The 21637-nt window shown below is 37.4% G+C and overlaps 1 protein-coding gene across 1 annotated transcript in view; it reads right to left on the bottom strand.

The window, feature by feature from the left end:
- Positions 1 to 2599: 2599 nt before the first annotated feature.
- Positions 2600 to 21637, bottom strand: part of RAB2A (RAB2A, member RAS oncogene family) — a 97005-nt gene continuing 77967 nt past the window's right edge. The window contains exons 7-8 of the mRNA XM_058528754.1: positions 5948 to 6016; positions 2600 to 3926 (exon numbers count right to left, since the gene is read on the bottom strand). Of these exons, the coding sequence (XP_058384737.1) occupies positions 3831 to 3926; positions 5948 to 6016 (165 nt within the window). The 3' untranslated portion in view covers positions 2600 to 3830. The remainder of the gene's footprint in view (positions 3927 to 5947; positions 6017 to 21637) is intronic.

Below are 21637 nucleotides of genomic sequence, written 5' to 3'. Positions count from 1 at the left end.
GTCCTGAGTCAGAGCTAAACACAAATGTATACCGAGGTGTCCCTTGTCCCAAATACCCCAATCCCAATCCTCCTTACTTTCCACTCTGTACTCACCAGCTGTAGGTAACCAGTCTCATTAATTTCTAGCTTATTCTTCCTGTTTCTTTTGCACAGATGAGCAGATACATGTACATTTTCTTATACTGCCTTCTTTATTACATGAAGGATGTTAAACCGTAGGCACTCTTGCACTTTGCTTTTCTCCCTTAACAATACATCCTGGAAATCACGACATTAGCTCATAGAGCTCTTCCTCATGCTTTTTACAGCAGTGTGGGACTCCATCACGCAGACGTGTTGTAGTTTATTGAATCACCCTCCTATGTATAGGTGTCAGGTCATTTCCTGTTATTTTGCAATTACACCCAGGGCTGCAGTGAACCACCTTATGCATATGTGCTTTTACATTGTTGGAAGGATCATCAGGGTATTTTCCCTAAAAGTGGGATTGTTGGGTCAATAGGTGAGTATATTTTGGTTTTACTTGGTATTGCCAAGTTCCTCTCCACAAAGGTAGTACTAGTTTACACTTTCACCAGCAACATATGAGAGTGTTTCACCAACAGAATGTGTTGTCATACTTTTATTAACTTTCTTCCAAGCTCATAGGTGAGAAATGGTGTTTGTTTTAATTTGCATTTCTGTTTGAATTTTTAAAATATATTTTAGGGACATTGTCCTATCTTTTTGGTGAATTGTCTTTTTCCATTTTCTATCAGGATTTTGGTTTTATGTACTTCAATTTTTAAGAGTTGGCTTCACGATTTTGTAAAGCTAATGAATACCGAATATACACACTGGCACTTTAAAGTTTCCCATCATGACTTCAACCAACCGCTATTATCTAGTATATACCAATGCAGTAGGAGATGCTCTACTATTATGGGCTTAGGTTCTATTTTCATTTGAACACCAAAGCAACGTAAACTCTTTCTAAGACACACAAGTATGTTGGTTTGTCTATTTGTATAGTCAATCTTTATTACAAAACAGGGTTCTCTTTTTGCATTATTATAGTTTTATTTTTGTATTATTTTTTTAGCTCATATAGTCAAATTCTATGTTGCCAACCTTAGTACTGAGCTCAGATGGGGCTTCACTACCTATGAGAGAATCAGTATTTCATTGTGTCCCAAAGCCAGATCAAGGTCATTTTTTGAGTGAAGAGACACATTTTGGTATCATTTACAGTCCTATCCTCGACTATTAGAAGATAAATGGGGACTATTTTCCTGCTAATAAGCTATTTTAAAATTAAAAACAAACTGTATATGAAGATCCAGATCAGCTCCCATATATTGTTTGAATTGTATATCTAATTATATGCTACTCTTTCAAAAACTTGCTCTCAAATTCAGTTGTCTTAAATTCAGAAGACAAATACTAACACTGTCTTTATGAAGATTACAACTTTGGAATGTTACATGTTGAGACATTAAAAGTTGTATTTATTTTTTTTTAGTCACTGATTTTCTAGTTCTTAAAACATGTCCATACTTGTGACAAAAATTGATCAAAGATAAATTAAAGACTCAAATACAGAATTCAAGATTCAATTACAGGTGCCAATAGTACATTATTTGTGATAGGGATATTAAAATGAGCAAAGAGTAGAAACCAGACAGTAACAGTGCTTTGTCAACTGATGTGAACGTTTCATCACACATATTCCTTCATGGTAGATGAGATCTGTAGAGAAAGTGGTAATGAACTATATAGCAGTGTCCACTACTCACCCCCTGCCCAAGACTGGGGCTGCTTAAGGTTGCTATGGTAGGAGCTGTATTTGAGGGCTCCATCTTTTCTTAGGGTATTAAAATACATGTGCTTGTTTGCTGTTGATTGTTGTACCATTAGTTTCTCTTCTTATACCTGATTTATAAAAGAATTAGAGGAGACAGCATGGAGAAGAAACATATTAAACGTCTAGAAAAGTTAGCAATTTAAAAATAACAATTTTCAAAGAATTATCCTCTTCTTGGTATGGAGGAGAACAAGTCCTAGTTGTCTTAAGTTTTCCTAGGTCACTAGGGAGAGTGAGTGGTAAGATCAGTGAATTTGACATGACCACTTTAAGGAAGAAAAAGTTTATAATAAAAATATTCAAGAAACTCAATTGCCTCTCACCTTTCTCTCTGCCCTCTAGGAGCTAGTTAAAACCAAATTAAGATGGCATTAGGTGACTTCCCACAAGAGTAATGTCAAAGCTTTGACCCAGTGTTGCTGAATCTTCAGGAAAGACTGCAGAAAGTTGAAGTCAGTGAGTTAAGTGAAAGTAGTCAGTTTCATACTTAGAGCTTCTTTACAAAGCTTTCTTATAGTTAAAATGTATTTGTGCTGGTTGAGAAGTAGAAAACACTTGCTTACATCAGCAACAAAAAGAATTGTGATACTGTGAAAAGAGTTTTATCACATTTTAGCAAAATTTTTAAAAAGGGCAAGTGTTGAACATTCAGACCCTTTTAAAAAACATGCTTCAATACATGTAAAAGCTGTGGATGGACTTAAAAAAACACATCTTTAAAAAGTGATGTGGTCATAATAAAAAAAAAGAACACTTTTATACATAGGATTTTATTTTGCACTGCTATAACAATTTCATTATAGACCAAGGGAGAAAAAGAAAAAAAGGATAAAACCACCACACTGTGTCAATTACTAAAGCTTTTCTACTTTTTAACAGGATTTTCCATCTGGTAGGTTTATTGTCATATCCCCTTCAAAACAGACAAGATGCTTACCATATTTTAAAGATTATAGGTTGCCACTGAAAGAAAAATTTTACACAGTCACTGTACATCAAGGGTGAAAAACTGTCCTGCATGAAAAATATACTTAGAAATCATATGAATAAAAGAAAAAGAAAACATTATTGTGTTTAAGGAAAGATTAAAGTCCTCATAATGTGCCATCTGCATGTGGACATTCCTTCTTCTTGGAGTCGCTTAGGTGTAGGCAATTCTTGCATGTGCCCATTTCACTCATTATACTGTGTTTTTACCCAACAGTATTCATTAAGGCAAACAAATCCTTTTCTGAACAGGTCTTAAAGAAATTGTGGACAAATAGCAAACTTTTGGCATTAAAACAGGTTAACACATACATAGCCTTTAGTGATGTACATTAAGCATATTTTTCTTGAACTAGTGACAAGAAAACATGAACATGCTTGTTAACAATGTCAAAAAGTTTAAAATTCAGTGTCCAAGCAATTCCTAATAATGCTTCTGTAGCTTTAAGCTCTAAACAGTATAGAATTTATGCAAATGCATTAAAGAATTCAAGCTTGGCAAATTACACCCAAGCAGATTATTAAACTATATATACAGAAAGTAAATGATAAATACAGAATTAAAAGAGTCCTTCTGTTTTTCCTTATAGCCTTGAAAATTGACAAACTTTTTGAGGACAGTTCTATAATATTAAACATTAGGTAACCACAGGTGTTGGGAAACCTAACTACACAAACCAATTTAAAATACTCAGGATGACTTTGTAGTGTTTAATACAATTCAGTTCGTAGGTAAGGGCACAAGACAACATTTAACAAAAATAATCACATCAATTGACCTAGAAATCAAATGCAAATAGATATGAATACAATCTCCAAAATCTGTCTTTTTAAGTGAACATTAACCATTTATTCAAAGTTATACAAGAATTTGAAGGATTAAAGTCTTCTGTGACATAAAGCCATTTCGAATAGTTTCATGTCTCAGCTGAGCAGGAGGAGAGGGTGAACGAATGAGTGAGTAGCCACATGTGGGCAGCGAGACAGTAAAAACAGACTCAACAGCAGCCTCCGCCGGCCTGCTGTCCTCCCTGATTGCCCGCGTGTGTGGCATTAGTAGCAGCATGCTGAGGGCCAATTTTAATGCCATTCGCCTGAAATAAAAGAGAAAAAAATAATAAATGGAACTGGGTCCAATCAGATAGTATAGTGAACTAAATTTTAAAAATCCATTTAATTCTTAATGATACAATTTTACCACACAACTCAGAAAAATATATATTAAACACATATTTGCAACAATTAAAACAATCTCTCTTAGGGGATGTTCCTTCCTTCTAAAAACAATACTGTGGAAATATTCCTAAAAGTAATTCTTTACCATACCAAGTACTGGGTAAACAGAAACTGGATAGTGATGCTTTTCAGGGAATTCACACAATGGAGAAATTGTTTAAAACAATTATAGCAAGTAATCTTTAAAAGACAAAACTATGCAAAGCCTATGTTGCTTTAAATACAACATAAAATCTTTTCTCTAGACAGCTTTTCTGTTCCATGTTGAATCAGCTGTACAGGCTAAGGGCACATGAGTGTTCTGTGTCATCAATAATTTCTATGATCCCCAAAGACATGGCAGCTTGCCAAGAACCCACACACAGAGTAGTTCTTTCATTCATCAAACTCACACTTAAGTCTTAACCCTCACTCCCTCAAGTGGATTTTACCTAAAAATACAACACTTTGAGAAAAGTAATACAGTAGCTTCAGAAATTAAGCTCTTAAGGAAACTTCACGTCACAGTAAATCTCAGATTTATAGTGCTTGGCAGTTGTTCTGCAACAGTAGTAGCCTTGGGGTTTCTGGCACTAGCTCAGTATTGACAGCAGCTGATGTGGTTTCTTTTCGCTCTTTTGACTCCTCTTTAATAAAAAGCATGCCCTATGGCTCATTGGTTTTGCCCCCTCTGGGCTGGTAGCAACTTCTTGAGGAATCAAGGAGTCAGACGTGGCATCAGGCCAAATAAATTGCACGGCCTGTTGGCTCCTGACAGCACATTACAATCAAAGCTGCACGGGGCACAGTAAAGCAGTCAGCTACTATATGAAACCAGACAGAAACAATGAACGTGCCCTTTGAAATAGAGGCCCAATTACTGTTCAATTTATATGGCATTAGTCTCTGAATGGTGTTGCCTTTAAATTAACACAAGATCTACTGCCATATAAGCCTAGAAGATAGGATTTAGAAACTGTATTACTCCAAATTAAAAGAAATCATAAAATCAAGTACTTTTTGGAAACATTAGGCAAAATGTTGTTGGTTTTAGCAAAGAATATTGAGGCAAATAAAGAGCCTGGTTTACGTGCAGGCCAAGAGACACCCATGCCATGGCCTCCTAAAGCAGTGCTTTCCTAACCGCAGCTGGTGGAGGAATAAGAGTTTTTCTCTTGGAAGCAAAAAGTTTTACTATAGAATGGCAAAAATATTTACGTAAAAGTAAATAAGATGCTATATCCACATAAACATTCTGAAATAAACAAGGATAAATGCACAGTGGGGATTTTAGGTCAAAATGATGACCTCTGATAAACACTCTGAATTACATGCTTCAAAGCTTTACATTTTATCCTAATCATGTTGATCAAAACTGGCTCAAAATAATTTCACACACACACAAAAAAACACCAGTGCCAATTGCCAATTACATATATTAATTTAGTCTCCTGAAAATATGTTACGCTATACTGGGAGTAATTTCCAAATTAGGTATTTCCCTCTCTCATACCAGACAACAGACAGAACATCTTGCATTAGTAACATGGTACACGCATTTACACACTAGAAAATTATTCCCCAAAGCAGATGACCCCATACGGATGTGTGGATCAAAGTGGATTTTCTTCTCTCCTTGGAAGATTTATATTATTTTGCATTGAACAGGGTTACTTACTTTAATCTGTTTTCATAGATAAAGTGATGTTCTACTAGAACATAAACATTTAATTATTATACAACATATAACAAATTTTCAGTTAGACAATTATAAACTAATGTGTTAAGTGACATCATAGATCCATTTTAGGAATTAAAAAAATATAAAATCATGAATCCAAGGAGCAATTAAAATTCAATTCTAAATTAATATTAGCCAATAATATTAATATGCATATACCTCGTTATTAATGTCAAAGACTCCTTCTTGGATTTTTTCATAAATTTCTTTTGCTGTATTAATAAATGCCTGAAATATAAGGTAGAGAAATTGGTTCAAATTATTTAAAACCACAACAGTAAAAGAACATTATATAAAATATAATAATATAGAATATCATAACGTTCAACATAAGAAAATCAATGCAATATACCATATTAAAAGAATAGAGGATAAAAACCACATGATCATTTCAATAGATGCAGAAAAAGCATTTGACAAAATCCAACAACTTTTCATCACAAAAACACTTAACAAAGCAGGATTAGAAGGAAACTTCTTCAATCTGATAAACAGCATCTAAGGAAAAAACCCCAGCTAACATCATACCCAGTGGTGAAGACTGAAAACTTTCCCCTTAAGATTAAGAACAAGGCAAAGATGTATGTGAATACTCATTAGCATTATTAGCAGCAATAGCCAAAAAGTGGAAATAATATAAATGTTCATCAACTGATGAATGAAAACCAAAATGTGGCATAACCATATAATGGAACACTATTCAGCCATAAAAAAATGAAGTACCAATTCATGCTACAGTGTGGATGAACCATGAAAACATTATTATGCTAAGTAAAAGCCAGACAAAAAAGACCACATACATACAATTCCATTTACAGTCATGCGCTGCATAACAACGTTTCAGTCAATGACAACCGCATACATGATGGCGATCCCATGAGATCAGTACCATATAGCCTAGGTGTGTAGTAGGCTATACCATCTAGGTTTGTGTCAATACACTCTATGATGTTCGCACAACGAAATCACCTAACAACAGATTTCTCAGAACAAATCCCCATCATTAAGCGATGCATGACTGTATATGGAATGTCCTGAGAGGTCAATCCATAGAGAGAAACAGTAGATTATCCGTTGCCAGGGGTTTAGGGGAAGCGGGGAATGGAGAGTGATTGCTAATGAGTCTGGGGTTTCTTTTTGGGGTGATGAAAATGTTCTGGAATTAGATAGTGGTGATGGTTGCAGAACTTTGTGAATATACTCAAAGCCACTGAATTATACCCTTGAAAAGGGTGAATTTTATGGTATGTGAATTATATCTCAAAAGAAAAATTCATGATAGGTAGGGGGTAACGTAATGTGAGAACAGCACACATGAGAAAACCTTGTCAACTAGATAAATGGCATAAACTTCCATACTGAAACTAGCTTACTTTTGGAGGCCACTGTTCCACACAGGATCCTTTTTGCCAAGACAATGTATTACTTAACATACAGTTTAAGAGAGAAAGAATCAAAGGATGCTTATAACAAAGAGATAACAGGTAGTTCAACTTCTATCCCACGTTGAATAAAGTTTCACCCTTTTCCCATACAGCACACTACTACAGTGACAAGAATTAGTGATAGAACATTGTGATCAATGAAGCCTCTAAATAGCAAAATTAATACACAAGCATTCTATATTTATGTAAATTAAGACATTTTATACAAATACTGCCAATGCTATATAGAAGATGTATATAAACTCAGGTTCTAAACATGAGATTTGAGACATCACAGATAACAGTATTAATATTATAAGTTGGGTCCTCTTCAATTAGCATTCTATGAAAATTTATAAAAGAGGGCTATCTACCACTGATACAGATTTAATTCAAAATTTAAAAAGTAAACAGGGTTCTTGGAGAGAAACAAATCATACCTCTCGTCTTTTCTACACTGGAAACGTTTGACTGCTGAACTTGCCACCAGAGCTTTTGTTTCCTAATTAACAGGACTGATATGTTTTCACCTTTAAAGGCCTTACAGCTCCCCAGAGTAATCAATCTACTGCAGCTCAATTACCGCACCAAGAGCACACCAGTCAGTGAAGGAGACATGAACGACTGCGGCAGGAGCGCAGAGATATGAATATGCATAAACTCTAAGTGGTTGATCGAATCATCAGAGAGGGTCATGAGAATTTGCAGCAAAATAATGAGAAGAATTAATCACTACAGATTCACAAGGCACTTAGGAAGTGAGTGTGCTTTTCATGTGTGCTGGAGTTAAAGCGAAAGAGAAATTGGCTTTCAGCCAACTCTGAATTGATTCACATTCCTCAAAATTGAAGTTATCCCTATAAATAAGAAAAAATTTAACTTTATTTCCAATAACATGTCAATTACGATGATGCCCTTAGAAACCAGGCTAACTAAATACTGAGGTCAACAGATTCATAAAATTACTTGGTTGGAATCCCATATTGGGCCACCCACATGTGTACATTTCACTAGCACATTAGACAGAACTACAAGGCCCCATAAATGAGTTATAACTTCATATAAACAAGCATTTATATTATATGTCATTATTAAATGTGCCAATTTATGTAAACAAATTGACTTTTTGCTTATCTGTCGATGAATCAGTTAAAAACTGGCTTAAGAAAGCTATGCTATATAAAATTTTCCAAGTCACTACTAATTTTATTACTTAAATAGTACCCAGTATTTTATTAAGCACCTTTAAGAATAGTTGTACCCAATGGACTCGGGAGGTATTTTATATCTGAAAGACATGCAATTTATTGCATTACAATTGAAATATAACAAACAGTTATATTTCCTTTTATAATTCCTATCATCTCAATGTTATATAGTGTTTGGACAACACTACATTTAGTTGTCATCCAACTCTCTGATTAAATATTAAAGACACTGAAATAAAATATTTTCCACTCCTCTTAGCATATTATAGAGAGGATACTATATAAATGGATTGTTTTATCTACATCATAGGAAAAATTAATATTTAATATATATTAAGTAATAATCAACTCTAATGAATTCTCAGTTTAAAATCTAATGTGATAATGTAGACATTAGTACAACTGCCTTAAAAATGTGTGGCTATGGACTGAAATTCTTGAGTTCTTAAAAATAATGAAACATTAACCAAATAACGTTAAGGCCTATTAGGGATTAAATGAAACTCCTAAGATAAGAGCCTTGGGTGTCACAGACGATATCTGTCCACTAAAGCTGCAAAGCATTTCAAGAATGCAGAAAGACACATCTGTTACAATAATTGGCTAGAATTTGCTTTAATTGCTCATTTTACTCTAGTCACTAAAAATCAATCCTCATATATATTTTTCAAGGTAGAGATGTAACAATCTGCAATACCTCTAGAATACATTTAAAAAAATGAGGAAATTAGCAACAATAAGTTAACTAGATACTACAAAGCTTTTACACTAAAGCTCATGCTTTAATAAGACAATCTTAACTTGAAATTCCTTCCAATTTTGGACATAATTTTAACCAGTTTTACTTTTTCTATTTCCCAGGCTATGGAAGCAAATTACGAGGAGGAGGAGGGAGAGCGAGCATGAGGGACGGGTGTGGCTATGTGAGTGGGAAGCGGGGACGAGCATGTGCAGCAGCAGAGGAAGAGGCCATGGGGGAGCCTGCACGCGGCAGCGGCTGTGGGAGCAGCAGACGTGTGCAGGCTTCTTACAGCTCCTGACGGCAGAGTACAAGTGTTGATGATGACGCGCCAACTCATCAAGGAGAGCGAGGCTCAGTATTTGCTGTTTAACGTAAGAAATAGAAAATATATTTTTGAAATACTTTCATCATTATTCTTACAAGTTTTGATGTTTACCAGGGTCAGATTTTGTAACCTCAGAAATTAATCTACCTGGAATACTTATTTCCCTTATATCAGAAAAATGAAGTAAGCTGATGGCGTACCTACAGAAAATTTTTAGCATCAGCTAACGTAATACTTTTAAAACATGACATCCTAAAGATCACTGCAGGTTTTGCGGCACGTAAGTTAGAACTACAAGTAAGAATGTTACATTCGTCTCCACTCCACATTTCAAATATAGTCAAATCTGACTATTAAGAAATAAGTTACAGACTAGGAAAAAAATTTGCTAAGAAACTGGTGTCAAAGGATTTCATTATCAGCACTGTGAAACAAACAATATCTAGGCAGATTCACGATTATGAAGTATAACAGATTTCCCTGCAGTCAACTTAATCTGGTGGGCCTCTTGCTTCCCCATGCTCCACTCCAGTATCAGCAGCCTGACTCTCTTCAGTTTACCATTAGCCCCCCTCCCTGCCCCACTTTGCCCTACTTTGATTAATTGCCACATTCAGCCCTTTAGCTTCATTAGCCATTAATTGCCTTCCACCTCAGACACTAATCTTTCAACTCTTGGCAGTAGTTATCTGAATGGTTCTGATAATACCTAAACTTAAGTAAATCTTCAAGGACTTCTATAGCACAAATAAAATAAACATAACCACAAAGAACTATAAATGCATTATAATTCAAATAAATATTCAGCAAACACACAAGCAGATGTGTATCCTACCTATCATCTGTCATTTATCTGCGGGCACATATTAAACTGTTAGCACAGATTTGGCACTCCTCTAGGTACTATGTAAGATACAGGGAACAGGATTCCTGCTGTTGCTGAACTAACACAACTTGGTTGGGAGAATCTAAGCACAAAGGCTTAAATCTCTGTAAGATGCAGGAAAAATAAACTTTCTGCACTAACTGATGGAGAATGTGCGCAGGGCAGGACCAAGGCAGCTCTAGCTGTAGGCTGCAGACAATGTGTGAAAAGGGCCCTCACAGCCAATGAGAGAAAATAGAGGTAAAGGGAAACAGGCAATAATATTTTATTCTTATTATGGTTTAACAATTTTTAAGGCTAAATACTGAAAATAAATTCTCTGCCTACAAGAGTAATATTTAAATTATTTCCATGTGTAACATGCTGCCACCTGGTGGCAAGATAAAAATTACAGCATCTGTTAGGTAAGAATTCAAAACAACAAATCAAAGTATCTTAGTTTTCTTTAGACATGAAGAGCACAGAGCAAAGTACCATGTAAAATAAGTGACTCTTTAATTTTCTCTCAGAGCTGGGAAATATGAGGTAACTGGAATGCTGGTGAATTTTCCTTTTAATTGCTAATCAATGCTATGGACATTACAGGCGTCCATATGCCAAAATTACTAATAACCAATATTTACTAAGTACTCACTATGGGCCAGTCACTATGCTAAGTGATTCACATTGGTTTTCAATATTTCTATAAAGAAATTCAAAATATGTATAAAAATAAGAAAATTAATTTTTTTTCATTTGCTTTCAAGAAAATTTATGTTTGTGGGATGAAGTTACACCTATAAGATTAGCAGAATGGCTAAGGGTGGGGCTCTGGAACCAGACTGTCTAGGTTGAAACCCCCGTGCCATCTCTTACTAGATGCGTTGCTTTGGACCCACTGCTTAACCTCTCTGTAAAATGAGGATAATAACGGTGCCGACTTCCTAGAATTGTGGGGTGCCTGAATGTAACGCACTGGGAACAGTGCTCGGCACACAGTCAGTCCTCAGCGCACGTCAGCTTTCATCAACATGAACGTTTGCAGGCAATGACATGTGGTGAACAACAGGAGAAGAGGGCACGGGTGTTAACTGTGAACGTGCCCTGAAATGTCAGACGAAAGGAGAGAAAGTGATCAATGCTCTTCAGTGAATTAAAATATCTTAGTTAAATAAAACTAAACAGTAAAAAAGCAAATTAGCAAAACAAAATGTGTACAGCAAACCCTAAAGACTAAAATATATTGAGACTACACTTAAATATTATGCAAAGATAGGAAAGTTTTGTGAAAAAAACATTAGACTAGAATTCAAGATTAAACAGTTTAAATACGAAACTCCTTCAAATTCTGTGACTTTAATATGTTCTGATTCTATTTGATTGAGCTTCAGTGGGAGAGGACTCACACATACATCATCCAATACAGTGTCTTTCAAATTGTATTTCACGGAAATCCTGCAGGGGCCACCTCTAGGAGATAAGGCAGGAAGTAGGGAGAGCCCAGTGGAGGGAGAACCATTTCCTCCTCTTTCCCCCTCATTTTCCATGGCACCCCCAATTCCCAAGTAGAGCCGTTCTGCTTTTCTTTCTTTCATACAGAGTTTCCCGTGTTTCATCAGAAGAAAGAGGGCCAGTGCAAATCTACTGATGTATAATAACTCTCATTTTACAGATAGGACTGAGCTGCAAAAGGAGAAATGACTTGTCCCAAGACCACACATAATTGTAGCAGAAGCAGGATTAGCAGGATTAATATTCTGCCCACCACATTTATCTTCTCTTTATTAGGATCACTTATCTTTAACACAACTCAAAGGAATTTTCATTTATTTTGTTTATGTTGCAGTTAAAATTGAACATAGGGGCTGGCCCAGTGGTGTAGTGGTTAAGTTCACATGCTCTGCTTCAGTGGCTCGGGGTTCGTCGGTTCGCATCCTGGGTGCAGACCTATGTATGCTTATCAAGCCATGCTGTGGCAGGTGTCCCACATACAAAGTAGAGGGAGATGGGCATGGATGTTAGCCCAGGGCCACTCTTCCTCTGCAAAAAGAGGAGGATTGGCAATAGATGTTAGCTCAGGGCTAATCTTCCTCACCAAAAAAAAAAAAAAAAAAGAAAGGAAGAAAAAAGAACATAAAAAGCACACACTCCTCACATCCTTCAAAAAGCTTTTAGCTAGGAATTATTTTGGATTTCTAAGATTATTTTTGGAAGTACATAATATTTGTGATTATTTACACCCTTTGTGTCCTTCCCTCCCTTTACAAAAATTAACATCACCTGAATGCTTATTAAGAAGGAAAGGAGATGGCCTAAACAAATCTTGATCAATTTTACTGGGGAAATTAAACAGGGAAGAAACCAGAACTATTAGATTAGAAGGTTTGGGGATTATAGTGTTTAAGAATTTCCTGTTCTTACTTTCTGTCAGACATAACACACAGATATGTCTAATTCCTTAGTAATTTAGTTCTTCCGTTCAACAAGCATTTACTGAGTACTTGATTTGTACCAAGCACTGAGAATACTCAGGTAAATATGAATGTCTTTAACTCAAGGACGTGGTAGCACAAAAACTTCCACAATAGTTGCCTAGAGGAGTATTGTGGCATGACCACTTCTGATGGTAAAAACTGTCGAGAGCCCTGTGAGTGAAGGCCTGAAGGATAAGTAAGCTCCTACTCATTTATTAGGAAAGTTAAGGGGAGGAAAGAGCATTCTGGACAGAGAGGCAGATTTTAAGCTCAGTTACACTGGAAGCTGGGGACAGGCAGGCATGTGAGCTGAGGTTAGAGAGGTGGCCCAAAAGACACCAAAGAACCCTGAAAAGGTAGGAAGCAGGCGGGGAACAAAATCAGAGGACAGTTTAGAGGATGAACTCTCACGAGGCGAGGTTGGCAACAGGGAGACCAGTAAGGAGTCTACGACAATAATCCAGGTAAGGAACTGGAAGTCCTGACAAATGAAAACAGCGGCAGCCAGAATGGGAAGCAAAGATCAAACTTAATATTTACGTTGGAGAAATTAACAAGACTTGGTAAATAACAGGGTAAGAATGGTAAGGTGTTTAAGGCTGACTCCACTTCTGGCTTAAGTGACTGAGATGAAAGGGTATGCTGTGAATTGAGATAAATAAAAAAGGAAAATCAGGTTTCAAGGAGGGAACGAAGAGTTTTAGACACATCGAATTCTAATGCTCTGTCATAGACAAGTGGGAAAATCTTGGTAGTTGGTGATTTATATAATTGCACACCTATATGTGAATATACACTATAGATAAATGTGCGAGTGTGTTAAGTGCATGATATGCACATATTAGCATGATTTTCTTTAGTAATGTTTAGCCACCCTGGTGTAGAAGTAGAAAAAATGGATGTAACTTCCAAAGTTAGTTTGGTTTGAACCATCTTGAAGTTCCCTAAGGTGATGGCCAAATAAGGGGTAGAGAAGCTAATGCTAGTCAGCAAAATAGTCCAGTCTGTGGAAGACTGTAGTAAATATTTATTAAACTAAGCTCTCCTCAAGGGGTGCTGAAACCTGATAAGGTCAGATCAGATTTAAGCCTTCAGTTTACAGCCACACTCCAGCTTTATAGGAACACCTGTTCCACCACTTACAACACAGCCCACGGCAAGTAAGACGTCCTCTCAATGCAAATGAAGTCTGCAGATTTTCAAGTACTGGGACAGGACACAAGTATTAGCAAGGGGCCTTGAAACTGGCGGTCTTCTTAGTTACTCAAGTCTTATCGAGTCATGTTTTTCCTCCAGACATAGAAACCCACTAATTCTGTCAGTTTAGATGACCTCACAGGTTACTGTAATCTGTTTTGGGGTTAGTTGGCTGTATCAAGCAATCATCTTGGCTGTATCTTTAGTATGTTAGCAGCTAAGCCAAGAATTTCCAGCTATGATTTTTCAGTAGTTTAAGAGTTTTTTTTTTGTGTGTGTGTGTGTGTGTGTGTGTGTGAGGAAGATCAGCCCCGAGCTAACATCCGATGCCAATCCTCCTCTTTTTGCTGAGGAAGATTGGCCCTGGGCTAACATCTGTGCCAGTCTTCTTTTACTTTGTATGGGATGCTGCCACAGCATGGCTTAACAAGCAGTGCGTCGGTGCGCGCCCGGGATCTGAACCTGCAAACCCCGGGCTGCCGAAGCCGAGCGCACGCACTTAAACCTGTACGCCTGTGGGCTGGCCCCAAAGATATTTTTAATTACTAGACTTTTGCCTCAATATTTTTTGATGTTTATATATTTTTCTAGTTTCACATAAATTTCCAATCTTAATTTTAAGTAAAATCGATAAATATAGGGAAAAATAACCCATCAAATGGCTAAGAAATTGAAAAGGATATTTAATGAAGTGACAACTGTTTGGGCAAATGGCAAGTTTAACCATTATTCACACCACAATCACCTTTAGGTCCTAGAGGGAATATAACGCTGTAAGTTTTGGTAATGTACAACTCTGAGAAAATGCAATTTTAATTTAGAGGGAAAAAACACAGAGAAAAACAGGGAAGGAATTAGAAAAGTAAACATATCACTTCTTGAAATCAAAAAGTTGGCATAAGGCTTTTGGGAAGGAGTACTGCCCCTAGCCTGCCATAATTTTTGCTACAGTTATTCCTGGGTCTAAAAACACCTTTTCAAACTACAAAAACTCCAGGCAACTGGAGGAAGCTCCTGATGAAAGGAAGAGAAAATCTATTCATCTGGGTTTTCAAAAATCTCACAGGTTTTAGAATGCTTAGGGCAAAGAAGGTTTAGGACAGAATTCCATTTACATGTTAACAAGTGGGACCAAAGCACAACCTGATTAAAGACTGCAGGAAGAAGAGCAAGGTTGAAGTAATTAAATACATAACCATTCAAACATTTGTTACCTACTATGTGGGGGAGAAACTGTGCTAGATGTTCGGGATGCAGAGATGAAAAAATAGTCTGTGTTTTCAAAGAATTCTACTCTATGGTGAGAGTTGACATGAAAAACAAGCGTCATGATAGAGTGCTAGGATAATTCATGCTCAGGATGATACAGGAATGAATACAGAGAAAAGAGCATCTAAATTCTGACTGTGTGTGCACATGTGTGGTGGTTGGTGGTGAAAGGGGGCAGAGAGGGTGTGTCACGTGTCATGGCATTCCAAGAGGAGGTATTAGACTTGACTACAACCTTGAAGGATAAGGTAGGAAGAAAGGGCATTTCAAGTGCAGAGAACATTTCTGTGGACAGGGGTAAGGAGTACCACCCAGGTGATGAGCTCTTAGTTTAATATGGAGAGCACATTGTGGGGGGTTGGCAAATAAAAGGACTTGTCTTCCAAGCTAGGAGTTTGATTCTGAAGCTGTGGGGAACCACTACATGGTTTTAATAACATGGAGAGTGACATTCAATTTTCATTTTTAGAAAGATCTCACAGGCAACAGTGTAGAGGACTGAAAAATGAAGACAGGGAATCCAATTAGGAGCCAATTATGGAAGAGAAGAATTTGGAGAGAAATTTAACAGGTAGAAATAACAAGACAAGTGGAAAGTGATACACACTAACTGAACAGACTACTGTAAAGGGGTAGGGGAAAGGGAGGGCTCTAGGATATAGGATGTTGAAGATTTGCAGACTAGAGTGGAGAAGGGCTATCAGTTCAGCCTGGACGTGTTAAACTGGGAGGGTCAGAGGACCACTCATGCAGAGCTGTCCAGGCAGCAGAGGTCAATGTGGAGCTCAAGACACAGCCTAAGAAGGGTATCTGAAGTCACGGATTTAGGTGACATTTCAACCTGGAAAAAAGAGCTGGTAAACAAGTGTGGGAAGGCTAGAGAGGCACAAAGAAAGAGGAGAAAATGCTATTATGGAGCTAAGGAAAAACAAAGTTTACAGAAGAGTAGTCAAAAGTATCAAATATCCCCAAGGGACTGTTTAAGAACAGAAAAGCATCTGTTAGGTGAAGCAATCAGGAGGGTCCAGGATGACCCTGGCCACACTGGAGAAGTTGGACTGTGAGCTGAGGTATTAAACGGAATGAGGTGGGCTTGGCCCTGTGGCTTGGTGGTTAAGTGTGCGCGCTCCGCTACTAGCAGCCCGGGTTCGGATCCCGGGCTCGCACTGACGCACCGCTTCTCCGGCCATGCTGAGGCCACGTCCCACATACAGCAACTACCAGGATGTGCAACTATGACCTACAACTATCTACTGGGGCTTTGGGGAAAAAAAAAGGACAAGGATTGGCAATAGATATTAGCTCAGAGCCGGTCTTCCTCAGCAAAAAGAGGAGGATTAGCACGGATGTTAGCTCAGGGCTGATCTTCCTCAAAAATAAAAACAAAACAAAAATGGAATGAGGAAATGGAGATAGATCTTACTAGAAAGCTAGAAGAGAATATACCCAGGACAACTGGGAATGAGAGGTTTTTATTTTTAAGACGGTTGAAACTTGAGTATGCAATTATATGCTGAGAGCCAAGAATCAGTAGAGAGGAGAAGATGAAGATGAGGAGGTTTAAAGGAATAATGTCTCTGAGGAAATGGGAAAGGACAGCATTCTGCCAGACTCTTCTGTTAGGTAACAGAGCTGACTGGACTTCACAGCCTTTATACTCCACAGACTGAGCCCAGGGCCAGCAGCATCGACATCACGTAAGAGCTGGTTTCAAAGGCAGACTTTCAGGCTACCTCTCAGCCCCGCCAAATCAGAATCTGCATTTTAACAGGATTCCTAGGTGACATGAATGCACATCCATGTTTGAGAAGCACTGCTCTAAATACAACTGATTTGGAAAAAAATTTTTTACGAGATGTTCTGAGCTTAAGAAGAAAGTAGTCTCCACACCTCCCACTGCAACCTGTATGTTACTGTCAAGTAAGAGAAGAAGCAAAATAAAAGAGACATCAATCTTTCAGATGTTACACATACCCCACTCCTAATTCCATTTTTTTGGGAAATGGCTAAATCACACTTGGAAACCTCTGGGTTAAATAAAAGTTAATAAGTTTCTTAACAGTGGGTTCTCAGAAACTAACATACTATTGTGAATTCTGGCTTTCTATAAGGGGGATATACTCCAGCTCCTCCTAAACTCATTTGACCATAGAACCCTATGCAGAAGTGATCATTTTAATTAATGCTTCTCAAAGGATCAAATAATCTTCAGTACTGCTATTCCCTACTGTGTGCACAACACAAAGGGAAATGGATGGGAAACTGAAACACCTGAGTTTGAGTCCTCTATGGAAAATAGGGATAACGTATGTGAAAGAACTTCGACAATGTGCCATATGAATATACAACAGCACTATTATTTCAGGTCTTGACATGTTCTAATCATTTAAAAATACTTCTGAAAATTTTCCACTTATGAGACACTCTTCTAAATGCTGATACCACACGTGTGCAACTGAGATCACCAATTCCAGTGAAAGGAGACTGAGCTCCTCTTAATCTTCATACCAACTCAGTTTGTCACAGGACAGACCACAGAGGTCAGATCTTCCTGGAACCCTGCAGAGTAGCACACGAAACCAAGTGTGGTTCTGGAATGAACTGCCAGAGGGTGGCAGCTGAGGAGGCGTGTATCCAATGGGGTGCCAGGGCAGTTACCACACAGACATGATATCTTGGGGTCCTCAATGACCTTCAAGTCCCAGTTGAAAACAGAAGTCAAAACTAACATTCAAAAATGTTTACTGCTGGTCACATAGTCAATTCTTATTTCCTCATCAGCAAAATCTTTCGTAAAATGGAGGTCAAAATAATTTTTTTTTGTCAACCAGAGGTAAAAGAGCCTAAACCTCATTTTCCAAATATAAAATATGACGACACTATAAATGCTCTGCACATTCAGCATAAATAATACTGGAATAAATGACAGGCAACTAAATACATACGTTTTTTCCTCCTATGTGCTATGCACTCAGATATGTGTTTAGCATCCAAATATTACGTTTAAAAAAATCAGTAATGGGAAGTGAAAATGTAAAGAGTGAGTTCTGGTCTCCTATTACTATGGAAATAGTACAGAGACAAGAATATTTTGGTTGAAACTGGCTTTTTGATTTCGTTGACATTTAGGAGATGACCTCTGGGGTGCACGTCTATCACATTTATGGGTGTATTTCCTCAGTGAACAACAAAAAGGACAAATGACAACAGAATGCTTGGAGCCATCCCAAGTTGTATGAAACCGATTAAAATCCACTTCACAGGAGGAATGAATTCCCTTATTATAACTTGCAGCTTGGAAATTATAACTTACAGTTTGGAAACAAATATACTTGAAACATAATACTCGCGTACCATAGTTAGTTTGCTAATACAGAGAGGTTTTATATGGAGAAAACTTTCTATATTTGTGTGTATATAATAAATGTGTATGCGTGTGTGGTATTAATGTTATACATGGTTTCATAAATATAAAATTTTATCTTACTAAATAGTAGATCTTGTCTGAGAAATTCTTACTTCTGTAAGCAATACTTAATTTAGGCAGACTAGGGTATCATTTTATTTTTATGCTCTTTAGAAAATAATTTGGAAAACAAAAAGAAAATAATTTGAAAGTATAGTCTTAGGTGCCATTTTTTACTTAAGATCCCAGCTGAAGATCAACAGCATAAATTCAGGTAAGAGCAAAACAGTTGGCTATAGTAAAAGAAAAATATAAAGTCCAAGATCAGTAGAGCAGTGCTGAACGGTGTTAGTGGGTGCCTGAGGTGGAAAGAAGGAGGTCAGTGGGGTTTAGGAATGTAATGAATTGGACCCAGGTGTCAACATCATCAGGAAGATGGTGAAATAGGTGAGGACGTTCACTGTGGAATTCACAGGTCAGAGACAGCCCATAACATAGAAATGGAGTCATTTCATAACAGTACTTTCCAGTCTTCACTCTTTCCCCCAGGTTGTCAATGAAATACAGCATTTTTAAGATCAAAATCATACACCATACCACCTTCTACTAAATGAATAAAGAGGATTCATGTACTATGCTAAGTTGCTGGTGATTCACTTCACTGATTTTAATTGTATCCTATTATTCTAGCTCAGTATTTCTCAACCTTGATACCACTGACATTTTGGTCCAGGTCTCTAGCACTACTTTGACTCTTCTGCCCCACAACAGTTCCTTCATGGATGAAATCATTAAGCTGAGTACATCAGTAGATCCACAGGTTAACAGTAAACCTATTTCTAGCAACAACTCAACTAATGCTGCAAAAACAGTGTTATGCTGCAAATTATCCAATCTCTTACAGGGAAATACAAGAGTTAAACTTCATGGTCTCTACTTGCATTACAATAACTAGATCTTGGTTAAAATATAAAAAACAGACTACAGAACAAGAGCATAAAGGAAACAGGTATACTTCTAAACAGAAAGGAATCATCAATGTACCAGGAAGGTTTAACCGTAATGAAAAATCATGTAGTTTTAAATTTCTAAACAGAACCCTTAGTCAGATGGTCCATAACTAGGATAGCATTGGCATTCATATAAATCATTCTATCTTTTAACATAATTATCTTTCAATAACTTATATTTAAAAAATGGCTTTTAAGAAAGTCTTTTTTAATACAGGGGTCCCCCAACTTCTTCTCTACACACGAGAGCCAAGGATCGGTTGGGAATCGCGTAATTCTCACAGATTATACAAAAAGAGAACAACGACCTTCTGTGAGCTGCCCAAACACCAACCATCACTCTCACTAGATGACTAGGATGTGTCATTAGGGTACCTTACTCTTTTAACTCCTCATATGACCAGCTCTCCCAAAGGAGGGTCCTCCAAGCTCAGGTAGTAAGCTGAAGGTAAATTCCTGTCTGAACCCATAGCCCAAGTTTCTACCCACTGTGCTATGCTAAACTGCCTCTCCCATGGAGGATGGCATAATTAGGCAAATCCAAGTCCTTAGAGAGCAAAAACATAAGGTATAGCACTTAGAACAAATTTCTCTGAAAATTAATTCCTATTTTCTTCAACCCCAAGTCTAAGTCACTAACTATCAAGAATCTATGGACCCTGTAAAACTAACATATTGATCTCTTTTATTTCATCATGATTCCTCGTTGGATCTAATTCTAGCAGGCTAACTCTTGCTTAAATCCTAGAGATAGTACATTGTAATTTTATGAGCTGTATAGTTTCCCATTGAGGCCTCGGCTCTCCTGCCACAGGAACTGGTGTTGAGTGCCAATCACAAGGCAGATGCCTAGATAAGTGCTGGCTTAGTTCTCATTCCCATTTCTCAAAATAGAGAGAATACCTTTTGTTAGTCTTCCTGGACCCCAAAGAAAAAAACTTAGTACTGTTTTCCAACATTAATTGCCGAATGAAATAAAAAAGATGCTATTCAGACTTGATATCAGATATTATTAAGGAATTACTGCTAGTTTGTTAGGTGTAATAATGGTATCATGGTTACATTTTTTAAAATTACTGCTATTGAAATATTTACAGGTAAAATATTTCTGGAATTTGCTTAAAAAAGAGGGGGCAAGGGGCCGGCCTGGTGGCATAGTGGTTAAGTTCATGTGCTCTGCTTCAGTGGCCTGGGGTTCGCAGGTTCAGATCCCGGGCGCGGACCTACACACCACTTGTCAAGCCATGCTGTGGCAGGTGTCCCACATATAAAGTAGAGGAAGATGGGCACGGATGTTAGCCCAGGGCCAATCTTCCTCTGCAAAAAGAGGAGGACTGGCGATAGATGTTAGCTCAGGGCTAATCTTCCTCACCAAAAACAAAACAAAAACGGGGCATAATAAAACAAGATTGTCAAAATGTCAAAATTGTGATAACGTCTAAAGAGAAATGATGCATATATGAATTTACTTTTTAAAATAGTGATACTGCTTAAATTGATTTAAAATAGCAGGTCCATCAATCTTATTGTGAGCCTACCAAAATGTTTTTTAATACAGGTAATGTACAAAAATAAACTAAAGGATAAACGTGTACTGTCATACAAATGCTTTTTACTTGGTGTACTTAATTGTGTTTACAAGTCTGACATGTGGAGCTGGCCCAGTGCAGTAGCAGCTAAGTTTGCGTGCTCTGCTTCAGTGGCCCGGAGTTCACTGGTTCGGAACCTGGGCGCGGACCTACGCACTGCTCATCAAGCCATGCTGAGGCAGCGTCCCACATAGAGCAACTATAAGGATGTATAACTATGACCTACAACTATCTACTGGGGCTTTGGGAAGAAAAAAGGAAAAAAGGAGGAAGACTGGCAACAGATGTTAGCTCAGGGCCAATCTTCCTCAAAAAAAAAAAAAAAGTCTGACATGCATAG

Source organism: Diceros bicornis, chromosome 33 (assembly GCF_020826845.1).
Source record: "Diceros bicornis minor isolate mBicDic1 chromosome 33, mDicBic1.mat.cur, whole genome shotgun sequence".
NCBI classification, from domain to species: Eukaryota; Metazoa; Chordata; class Mammalia; order Perissodactyla; family Rhinocerotidae; genus Diceros; species Diceros bicornis.
Note: the sequence above shows the minus strand (reverse complement) of the source record. Positions and strands in the feature narration are given on the sequence as shown.